Source organism: Protopterus annectens, chromosome 7.part0 (genome assembly GCF_019279795.1).
Source record: "Protopterus annectens isolate FY-2018-M chromosome 7.part0, PAN1.0, whole genome shotgun sequence".
Taxonomy (NCBI): Eukaryota; Metazoa; Chordata; order Ceratodontiformes; family Protopteridae; genus Protopterus; species Protopterus annectens.
In genome coordinates this window covers 1,745,578,076-1,745,590,658 of record NC_056739.1, presented here as the reverse complement: position 1 = coordinate 1,745,590,658, position 12,583 = coordinate 1,745,578,076, and the positions used below count along the sequence as shown (strand labels likewise).

Genomic DNA, 12,583 nt, shown 5'->3' with positions numbered 1-12,583 from the left:
CATAACAATTCCCTGGCTATTTTTTCCCACACTATTTACTTCCCTGGATCCATGTCTAGCAGGGCGACTGACGTGATCTCCTCTCCCATCCAATCATCAAGGCTCCTTTTGAAGAGGGCCAAGGAGGCACTCTGCTTGACATGTATGAGCAGTCTGTTCCAGAGTCTGGGGAGTCTCTGGGTCAGGAACCTATCCCTCCAGCATGTTTTGTTCATTGTGATGACAAGGTTTAGATCCCTGGAGCGTGCGGCTCTGAGGGATTGGGATTTCTTTAAGTGTAGCATGTCCAACAGCTCTGGGTTTGACATGGCCTTGTATGTTAAGCAGAGATCGCCTCTGAGTAGAGGTGAGTGAATTGTCTTCTATCAAAGCATGTCTGCCAACCATCTCTGCCTGCCTGCCAGCCACTGGATCCACTGCTTTTTTCTTATTTTGTGATCAAATAATTTTTTGAAAGACATTCTACAAATCAGACCAGCAAGGGGAGAGACAGCCATTCCCACTTCCTGAAATTTGAACTATGTCCTGGAAAAGCTTACCCTTACTCTATTTTAGTGATGAAGATGCCTGCTGGATCTTCATCTCTAAAATTTTGTACTTGGAAAATTGTGTTGCCTGTGGCTTTGACGTCTGTGTCAGAGATGCAAGCATTGTCAACCATTCCACTATTTCTTATTTTCGTAATGATAGGGTTACTCTTAGGATTAACCCCATCTTTATGCCTAAGGTAGTCAGTGAGATCTCTTTATATCACAACATCAATTTGACTATTTTTTCTCCTTCTCCTCAAAATAAACGAGAGAGAATATTTCATTCTTCAGACCTACATAGTCTGCTCAGTCTTTATTTGTATAAAACCAAAACTTTTGGAAATTCTACTTAACTTTTTATAACTTTCAAGACAAGAGATTGGGTTCTCCTGTTTCCAAGTATGCTGTTTCAAACTGAATTTTAAAGGCTGTTTTCTTTTGTTATTCTTTCCTTGGCAAATAACTACAGGCTTCAGTAAAGACCCATTCTGTTAGGGTCTGTATAAGAAGAACGAACGTTAAAAATGTTGAACACCTCTTTGTTGACACATATTTAGCGAACTGTATAAGCAAAAGCTCTAAAAAATTAAGTTCGAATTATCATAGTTGGCCAACACACTCCTATCAACATGTGACGTAACCACGTCTATATTGTTCATACATTACTTTATTTATCACAAATAAAGGGAATAAATTGAAAGACTACTGAATATTTATGTAATTAAATGTATATAGCTACTTTAGTGGCTGTACGATATATAGATTTATAGAAGTTTATTTTTAAGTCTTTCGTAACTAGCAGTCACATAACACAATTATAAAAGATAGTTTACTAGGCATTAGGTGTGCAACAGACTAAAATGGCTAATGCAACACTGTTTTCTCCTGGAATCGGGGGTGAAATATTTATATATTAACATTCAACTGTATTTTACGTTGATATTCACTGCGGCACTAGGGGAACAGTGTTGGCCAACTATAATATTTCGATCACATCAGTTTCAACCTTGTCAGTGTTCATTTGTTAGATTGCTAAATACATGGAAACAAAGATATGTTCGACATTTCAAATGTTCGTTCTTCTAATATAGACTCTTGTATTAGGGCTGCAGCTTCTTCTGGGTCTTTCAAGGGTATGGATTCTAGATCTATTCTTGAAGCAACAACTTGTTACTTTGTTCAAACTTTCTCTAACATTACAAAAATGATGTTTTCCCTTGGACTAAAGTTAGGTTTGCTAGGGCTATCCTTCACGGTTTTCTAGACCATAACTCAGTTCGGCTTTTCTTCTTACTTTCTTTTAGACAGCTGTAAGTATGGACTATCCAAAATCTTCAACTCTACTTGTACGGTAAAAAAATTCAAAGTGGTTACAGATCTTAATTCCTTAAGAAGATTGAATAGGTTCAGTGGTTAAAATGGTTAGCTACTTAGATGGATCTTGGGATTATATTCCTGAAACATGGCTGTCCAGTAGAGGACATTCCTGAAACATGGCTGTCCAGTAGAGGAGTGGTGCCAGTAATGCATACACAAATGGGTTGTCTAAACATGGCACTGAGTAGTGCAAGTGATGGAGTTCAATCAAGCTATGTTTCTTGGAGGTGTCACAAGAAAGCTCACGAGCCTAAAAAGAAGCAGAAAAAATGTAGAGGATCTGTGTAAAATCTGCATTCTTAATAAAAATGCAGCAAATATGTAAAATATAAAAAAGGTATAAGAAAAAAGGAGGATATTAACTTAATATTTATTCTAAAAGCCTTTGACTATAAGGAATTTCTTGGACAAGTGTGAAAGATTCTTGAGGTATGAAGAGAAGAAGCTGGACCCTTCTATCAGTATGGCTTTAGTGCTGAATTATGTATTGGATTTGTTTGACAGAGGCATGTTAATGCCATCAGTGAAGATTTTCCATTTTGTAGGTTCAGCATATTTAGCAGGAACCCAGAAGAATCTCTAATGCTTCCTTGTCAAAGGTCAGAGAGGTCTGCAGAGCCTTGTTTCATCATAGAGGATTTGAAAGCTAATCTTTCCAATTGGAGATGTGAATGCTTTATTTCAAAGATAGCTTTCAGAGGGGTACTTTGACATCAGAGATTTAAATGCTAAACTACTGCACCATTGCCATCTATTTGTATAATTTTTACCATTGTCTTTTGCTGACATAAAGTTCTTAGCATGGACAACTTTCTTAATGGTTGTTCTCATCTCTGGCAGACTCAAAATACTTGTTTGTGGACAAAGAACTGTTTTTCTCCTGTGGAGATGACAGTTGTTGAGACTAACTACTTTGTCTTGTCAGTGGTGGTTTGTGGCTTCCACATCAGTCAGCTAAACATATTTTCTCTGCTTTCTTTCATATATCATTAAAGAGAGGACAGGAAGCATATTTCACTGGATATAATACCCTAATCATCTACATTAAGCTAGCATGATGTCATTATTGATTGTATAGGGTTCTGTTTGTTAATCAGTTGTAAAGTTTTTTTTGTTTAATTTGGGCAACTGGTTGTACTCTTTGTAATGCTTGTAACTCTGTTATTCTGCTTGTAATTCTACTACCTAGGACTCTCTGAAAAAGGATACTTAGCTTGATGAGACTTGTCTGATCAGAACAGTATTGCTGTCAATGGCATTAAAGATAAAAATGTATGTCTCTTGAACTATGGCCACAATCATCCTGTGAGACATGCATCAATAAAGCCTTTTTTTTCTAGATGGATACTTCAGTAACTGTGATTATCAAGCAGAAGACAGGTTAAACCTCTGACATGTGGCATTACACCATATTCTTCTTGAGGTATAAATAATCCTGCTGCTGTCAGATAGGCTGAGTTCACAGTTGTTTGCAAACGTAAACTGGCACTTGGAAGACTCTTTGTACATGTATGAAATTGATGCACAGGCCAACTCCTTTGTCAAGTTTCATGTTAAAGTCTCCAGAAGTCTCAGACCTAACCAGCATTTCTTTCCACTAGCTATAAAATGTACTGTTTAACATTTGTATAGGCATACTGAAAAGTTAACTGTTCTGACATACTTCATGTCTAAGTATGATTTTTCAGGTCAGCATGCTTCATCCTGCCAACCCAAACAGGAAGTCATTCTATACTGGTATATGTAAATAAAGGTATGGAGGGCAGAGCTGTATGGAGATCAGTTTATAGTGTTAGGAGTGGTTGCTCTTGGAAATCTTTACAACCCACACACCCATGGCCATTTCATTTAAATTACACGTGTGAAGAAGGTTAGAAGTTGGCAGTGGTGGAAAATCTGAGCATGATAATAAAGTTGAAGTGTCTGCATAATACTGAAGCTATTTTCTTTCATTTCTCTGGACCAGTCAGTAAAGAGTAATTGATACCAAGTGTCATAATGTTCTAAGATGAAATGACACATCTTGTCACTAAAGTTGAATAACTTTATCTTGCTTTGTAATTAGAAGATAGACTTGCATTTTCTCTTGACAATTAGTTTCACTCTCATTCCTGAATAATGGCAGTTAAACAGTCAGGATGCAGTTTTTTCTTTTTTTTTTTTTGTTACACATTAAGAGAAAACTGCTGAAATGCAGTTTTATAATCTTTTTCAAGACTCCATGTGAGACTAAAATGTGGTCAAATGTATGCCAACATTTGGCAAAGTAAAATAAATAAGAATGTGTATAAATAATTATTTTACCAGAGGGTCATGGCTTTGTAAGAAATATGCCAAAACATAAAACATTCCTTTTTTCTAAGCTAGCATCTTTGGTGACTCGGTATTAAAATCCTAACCCATTACCTACAGTGATCACATAAATAAAGACGTTGGAAGAACTAGGTAGAAATTAACTGAGCTATGAGACTAGACGTCACAGATTTAAACTACTCATCTATAACCATCACCCAGAGACTCCCCAGACTCTGGAATAGACTGCCTATACATGTCAAGCAGAGCGCCTCTTTGGCCCTCTTCAAAAGGAACCTTGATGATTGGATGGGAGATAGGAAATTCACCCTGGGGATCACGTCAGTTGCCCTGCTAGACAGGGGTCCAGGGAAGTAAATACTGTGGGAAGAAATAGCCAGGGAATTGTTATGGCTAGGCTTGTATAAGCCCTAGGGCCAATAGCCTAGTACCAACCTATGAACCACTGGCTAGTTGTTCTAGTCCTAGGCAAACTGTTAGTCCATTAAGTTGAAGTAAAAATGGTATAGTAATCTACTTCATTATTGATATCAAGATTAAATAAACTGACAACAGTAAGAGAAACAAACCTATGAAGGTCTTAGAACTAAGCAGTATCTTCACATTTTGTGGTTTTCTTTCCTGTTCCATAGGGTGACCTGGGAGGGGACCGTGTTCTGCAAAAACGGTGGACCACTTTCCTGAAGGCCCAACTTCTCTGTTCTCTCTCAGATGATGGATTTCCTTTTAATGTGATTCAGGACATGTTTGTTTTGACACCAGGACATGACAATTGGAAAGATGCCATCTTCTATGGAGTCTTTACATCACAGTGGTATGTATGCATGTTTGACAATGAAAATACACATAAAATAACTTGTCTCTAAAATCTTTGTTACTCTCTCTTTGATTCCATCTACCTATTGTGTTCATAACTGTCTTTTGTGTATTCTTGTAAGTGCACTATAGTATACTGGAAAGCAGTCATGGTTGTTGCCTTGGAATAAAGCATTGCTTCATTAACCCCTGGTGTAGACAAAGGATTAGATTCCGAAACAGTATGTACTAAAGGAAAAAGCTATTCTCAGTCACAACCAGTTTTCAATGTTTGCAGTCTCACTTTAAGTCTCTTGTCCAGGTGTAAATTGTTTTGAAATCCAAAGGAGAAATTTACTCATAATGAACTTGTAATGTGTATGGTATGGATTAGGACAACTGAATTTTTTTAAGATTCCTACAGTGCAGCAAAGACAGTGACAGAACACTGGAAGCTGCATGTGGGAGATAGTCTGGCCTTTCTGTATGCTACACATCTGTTATAAAACAGGAACAGTGAGGAAAGGAGTATATAAAAAGGTTTATAAGTAGTACATGGCAGCAAATTTACAACAGGTGTCTTAGAACCATACAAACTATTCATAGCACCATTGTTGCCAGCATCCTTCCACTTTGATATTGCTGGATAACCCAATGCCTTCTTATCTCTTTCTTGAAACAGAGATAACATTAACCCAAAGCAGTACAAATGGAAAGAGGGCAGAGGGTTACATTAGTACTGAAAGCATAATCCTGATAAGATAGTTCCATTGATAAGGAAAAAGAAGAAACCAGGAAACAATGCAACACTCAGTAGGCTTTATCAAAATGAATACATGAATGAATAAAAAAAAAACATTATGCATATGTTGAACAACACTTCTTTCCAAAACTGATGTGAGCTCTTGTTCAAGTCAGGACTTCGTCAGACACTTAAACATCCTATAACTCTCGATAAGTGCTAAAAAGACCATTTGCATTCAGTAAATTGTGATTTAAATAATTAAACCAGTACAACTTCATACTTAAGTAAATCAGCTCCCGATTTAAAAACATGCAGACACCATATAAAATTGTTTTAATATTCCAGTTTAATTTAAACAAGGAGGGGTTTCTAGTGATAGTTGCTAGTGTAACTCTTTGTACTAAATTCAACTCTGCATATATACTGCGGTGGTGGTGCTGCGGTAGCATTGTCGCCTCACAGTATGACGTTATCCTGTTCGATTCTCAGCTAGAGCGTCTTCTGTGTGGAGACATGTGTGAATGGGTGTACCTTCGTTGAAGGTTGTGCATCAGAGCTGGCAACTCAGCATGTAAAAATCTACTGCCAATCATTAGCGGACCGGAGTTCCGCTGTGGCGACCCCTAACCGGGAAAAGCAGAAAGACACAACATTACATCCTTCATCAATAGTTTCATTTTCCAATACATGAAACTAAATTTATTTTGAATTTATTACAAACTTCAGAATGCCAGTAAAGTATATTTGAACTTACTTTTAATTGAATAATTGTGTTTATGTCTAGTAGTAAAAAAAGAAAAGAAAATACCCACAAAACCTTATACAACTGAATGTCCCCTTCTATTGTCTGTGAATATACCTTTTGTTTGATTGCCATGTTCTAACAAGTAATATTATTGCCTTTCTTCTCAAAAAAGTCCCTATTCTACTGCTCGAGACACAGTCTCATTACTACATAATACTTTCCAATTGTCCCAGACAAATTAAAAATGTGTCCACTATCCACACTCTATGTGGCACCCAATTCAAGTGTTGTACCCTTGTGTGTACTGCTAGTAAATGCTACAGTACCTTCATTTCTAATATCAGTAATGTGTTTGTACAAGTTGTATCAGTGTTATGTGACCTCCTTACATATGATATTCACTGTCACTTTATTCTACCCCTGTGGATAAACATTTCCTTTAAATTTCCAAATGTAAGGCAATATTCTTCACCCAGCGATGTCAGTCTGGATAACCTAATTACCTGACTTCCAACAACATTGTTTTTCAAATGTGGTAAGTGGACAGGATACCCTGAAAATGGGGCTAACTATTATAATAAATCCTGTTGTTAAATATAGCATTATGGTAGTTCATCTCTAACATATATATATGAGTTGTAAATTCCAAAAATTCTGTAGAATTATTTATGTATGTAAAATGCATTGAAATATGTTTGGTTACCCTCACAAACCAGAAAGTGATGGTCAGTAAAGTGGCAGTAATAGGGAATAAAGAGTTTGAAGTGTGAATTGTAAATATATTCCCTCTCCCATACTGCCATCACTAATTTGGCAAAGCTGGGGGCGGGGCCAAAGCACCCTTATGTTGAAAAAAAAGGTTGTTTTCCAAAATCAATTCTACAAATAAACCTATGTCTGTAACATCATTGATGAAGGAACCATTAGAATTTATCCAAGTATCCCTAAACATGTCTTTATTTAAGTCCTGAGGAATCACCAAGTGTAACGCTATAATGTCTATGGTTACTAGAAAAGTTATTATAGATGTCCAGGTAATAACTTAATTTAAACAAACCCTGAATGCTGTCAACTTTATAACTGTACACCAATGCTTGCAAGTTTAGCTGTATTGCATTGTACTGTATTGCCTTTGCATTGTAATAGGATTCCATGCCTTTTACAGTTCGATTCTGGGGGGTTCAGATACTGTCATTCAGCAGCACATCAGTAACACTACAATGATTTAGATGATTACAACAAGAAAATTAATCATCAAGTCATTTGGAACTATGTATTTGCATTGTGATTTTCTCAGAGCTGAATAATTACACATCTGCCATGAAACAACTATGCTTCATGTGGTAGCAGTGTAGTGTATTGCATCTAATGTTAATCTGATTTCTTACCTTCCTTCAAAGGTACAAAGGAGGGTCTAGTAGTTCTGCAGTTTGTGCATTTACTATGGACCAGGTAGAGGAAGCCTTCAATGGGAGCTTTAAGGAGGTGAACAGGGAACTGCAGTACTGGTACACCTACACTGATCCCTTGCCAGAGCCAAGACCAGGATCGGTAAGTTGGTTATACAATAGATTCTGTACCTCCTGATTGTTTTTACCAGCAGGCTCATTTAACTGTGCAGTGCACCTGTAGGTTTTGACCAAAAAGGTGGCAAGTACACTGAGGTTACTGTACTTCCTTGTCAGAAATCTGTGCTGGCTCACTGAATTTATTTTTATATTGTAGTGGATAGCATCCTCCTGATTCTACAGCAGAAGTGAGTGAAGAAAAATGCTTTTACACAAAGGAAATCTATTTTCTGTATATTTGTGCCAAAACCACACAAGAAACACCTTGAACTTTGATACAGTCAGCTTTTTGTCACCTGGAGTTGTCTATTGACTACAACTGTTTTTAAAACCATAAACTTTTTGCTCCTTTAATAACATGAATGTCACTCTGTCACTTGTTTCATCCTGGGATAGTCTTGTTTACCAACGAAAGAATTAAAGAACTTAAAACAGATGTATCAGGTGGCTGCAGTTTGTTTGTTTCTTTTATTTATTTATTTTTCTGCTTCTAGCCTGTCCAGTCATCCTGAAGATAAAGTGGACTTGGACATGAGAAGCCATGTAATGGAGTTTCTTATACTCTGTGCCAGACAGTAGATGGTGATTCTCTGTACTGAATTACTAGTCATCCATTTTATCTGTCTATGTTGACTGTTATTATGCTGCATTATTTTTCTTTTGTTAGCCATTTGATTCTAGGTCTTACGTATGAAAGGAGTACTTTTGTGAGACTGTCCATCTGTCAGCTCTCTACCCAACTAATATGAATATAAATGCAGGTCTCAGCCATATGCATAGTGTCTGAAACCACAACTGATGAACCTAAACCACTTAAGAGCTTTGAAGAAAAATATATAAACCTGTCATTTAATGCTAATTAAAGTAAATGAATGTAAGCTGGGACCTCAGTTAGTAGCTTAGCATTGCTCTCACTTACAAAGAAAAAAAGTTTCTCAGTGGCTTCTGATATGTATGTCTGATAAAAGTAGGGATCCACCATTGATGTTTTACAGAGATCTGTCTTGAAAGACTATGATGATGGTGTAGGGATCCACCATTGATGTTTTACAGAGATCTGTCTTGAAAGAATAGGATGATGGTGCTTTTTAAAACCAGAACTTTGAATAAACTTAGAGGCATTAGGTGAAACTTTGATTTTGCAAAGCTGGCCCATCATCAGCTTATATATGAGAGCTGTTTCTAAATTTTTTTAGTCCCTTTTCAAGCCTCGCAAGTGAACATCTGCTATTTGGTTTTGCTTCTATTGTTCCTGTCCACATCCCCTAGCACTATTGTGGGTTGGTGAGGTACTGTGACTAGAGGAGTAGAGGTTTCACAGGTAGATAGCCAGTATCCTTCTGGCAGAGGCTATCACAGGCAGGGTGAGAATGGAAAAAGGAGCCACTCAGTTGGGAGGTGGAGTGGAGTTTGAGACCAACAGTGTCATATATGCTATGATACATGTTAGAGCTTTTTTCCTAGGCCTTACCCCCTCTGTGCTGACTTTTTCTTCATCTTTTTTTGAGTCTGTATCAGGAAAAGATAAGTAGTGAGCTGAGGGTGTGTCCACTTTATGCCATAGCGTGACCATGCCATCTTTGTCCTCCCATATGCCCAACCTGGTAGTTATTCACTAGGATTTTAAAAAGTGGTCCACATGAAAAATGATATGCTTACACCAGTACGCCCCCCCCCCCCAAGAAACAGGTACAACCATCTTCTCTGCAAGATGTGTCACAGGCTTGAACTGCTCATCAAATTTGGGTCACCTGAGCCATAGTCTGGAGAGCTTCATCCATCTACATGACCCAACTGGCTGTTAGAGATAGTTCTTCTCTTGAAGTGAGTATTGTCTGAGAAGTCAGCATTAGTATTATAGGGTTCTGGAGCATTTTGCCCTGGGCAGGAAGACTGCTAAACATTTTAGCACAAGTATTGCCAGAAAATGAGGTTTGGATTGTACATGGTGAATGAAAGAATAGAAAGGGACTATGTCCAACAGACTTTTTTACTTAAGCCCACAGTCATTAAAATTTCCCTCCTGGACTGTGTAGGAAGAGTTGCCTCATTTGCAGAACATGTGAAGCTTAAAACTTAGTTAGTAAAGAAAAAGAAGCAGAAAGGTGCTTCAGAAAGGCCTGGGCAAAGTATTATAGTGTTTGCCAATTTGATGAATGACAGAACTAAATACTACATAACCACATAATGAGTTCTGATATAAACAGGGAATGATGGCAAATTATTTTGGTGAAAAACATCTTTATAAACTGTGATTACGTTAACCATACAGTCCAGGAAGGATGTGAGCTTCAAACATATTGCTGCCTTGCAAAAATATTTTCTGGCTGTATTCAGAATCCAAAATGTAAGGTATTGCTGGAGTTTTAGTTTGTTGTAAGACATCATTGGGAGATTGTTTTTGTGTTTGCAAAAAATCATTTGCATGCCACACTGATTTTCTTTTTTGTCATAATTTCTATACATATACTGCCTGACTCTATACTTACTTTTAGAAAAAAACAGTTTACAGGTTCATAAATTCAGAAGCTTTGATTATCAAGTGTGTGATCTACTAGCTTTCAAGCAACCTGATTGCCAAGGCCTCATGCTGATATTTCAACTTTTTATTTTTTTGAAGGCTATTAATGAATTATTTTTCTGATTGTATGGGTATGCTTGTTCCATAATCTTATAAGGTGTTGCATAATGTGTCAATCAGAATACATGAGCAACTTCTGAAGCATTTTTAAATTGCTCAAAATTCCCACATTTATATTTCTAACAAGGAGGCAGCACAATTTTTCAAGTTATTTCAGGTAGTTGGTTCAAAGGCTACAGATTCCAGTACTGTCTTGTCTAATGGGCCAAACCACTAAAGTGTAAAGTAATATAATGATCTCCTTGGAGTAATTAGGTATGCTTTTATAATTAGATGCACTGTGGCATGTGCATTTCTAACTTTGGTAATTACACATTGGTTAAAGCTTATACTGTTCAACTATGCACAAAGTGTTAAAAATTAATAAGGAAAATTCAGATTAATTTCATTCGTACAAAATAAGTAACTTGTCAGAACTAAAAAAAGGCCTTCTAAAGTTTAAAATATATATATATATATATATATATATATATATATATATATATATATGATTTTGTCCCTAGAGCTGCAATAATGGGGGTCATGGTTTTATTATTTAGCTATTTGTTTTGTAATTATAATTTATATTTGCCAAGTGTCCAGGTGTTTATTTATTGGTATTAAAATTGAAGCAGGAATGTACTTTAGAATCTTTATTTTAATAATTATACTACAAAGTTTGTACTCATCAGTTTATTTGGTTATCCAGAGCCATTTTCCCATTTACATTGAGAAATAGTTTGAAAAGAAGTGACCAAGTGCAGTCCAGTAGAATGTTATTTGTAACCCCATCAAAAGAGAAAGGTAATTTTCACACGCACACACGCACACACACACACGCACACACACACACACACACACACACACACACACACACACGCACACGCGCACACGCACACACACACACACACACACACACACACACACACATGCACACACACACACACACACACAAACACGCACACTCACAGTTTTGTACCTTGATACTTAACCAGTATTTTTTACCTATTGAATTACCTATGGATTATAATTTAATACTTTTAATTTGCCAGTTATTCCTTGTTGGGAAGGTCCAAATGAGCAAATGACACTGCCCGTTCTTTTGTTTTTTACCAAGTGCTGATGCTACTTCTTGAAAGAATGCAACAAAGTTCAGAATCCAGGATAAGTTCCATTATGACCCTCTCTGATTATACATAGAACACTGTTCAGACTCTTGGGACTACTAGTCCCACAATATTCTGACACCAAGACACACCCTCATACAAAAAAATGTTATCGCAATTGTTAGTTTTCCCTGATAATTTGTAGAAAACTACCGCTTATATTGTCTGGTCTCATGGAGCCCAAGTTTTTAATTTTATTTATGACAGTAATTAGTATATTTGCCATTACACTTTGTTCTCTGACATATATCTTTACCTGATGTGAAGTATGCACACTTTTTTTTCTACAAGTATATTATTTATATCCTGCAGTTGTTTGATCACGTCATTCCTTACTGATAACATGTTAAATTCACAATTTTTCCTTTTCAATGTTCTGATGTAATTCAAATACTTTATTACTGCCTTCAAGAGAAAGAAGGATCTGCTGTTTACAAAACACCACATTCTGCACATTGAAATGGTGCATACAGGATATGCTTGATTCAGAACTGGCTTGGTGGTACAGAGAGATGGAACTCTAATTGTGACTCAGGTAGCGTTGCCACCCATCCATTTTTTTCCAGACTGTCCAGAAATCAAACAAACTCCAGTGTTATGCTTAAAAAAGAAACAGACTATCAGAGTTTGTTAAATCAGCAGGTTTACTATGCATTTTTATAGAAAAGCATAGTAAATTGGCAGAAAAAAGGCATTGCAAATGGAGAAAAGAAGGTGTTCCCCT

General features: G+C 36.7%; 1 protein-coding gene across 2 annotated transcripts in view; it reads left to right on the top strand.

The window, feature by feature from the left end:
* SEMA4B (semaphorin 4B) overlaps positions 1-12,583 on the top strand; it is a 1,355,182-nt gene that overhangs the window by 1,263,462 nt on the left and 79,137 nt on the right. For both annotated transcript variants that reach the window (XM_044078286.1, XM_044078287.1), the window contains 2 exons: positions 4,853-5,034; positions 7,906-8,056. In XM_044078286.1, the coding sequence (XP_043934221.1) occupies positions 4,853-5,034; positions 7,906-8,056 (333 nt within the window). The remainder of the gene's footprint in view (positions 1-4,852; positions 5,035-7,905; positions 8,057-12,583) is intronic.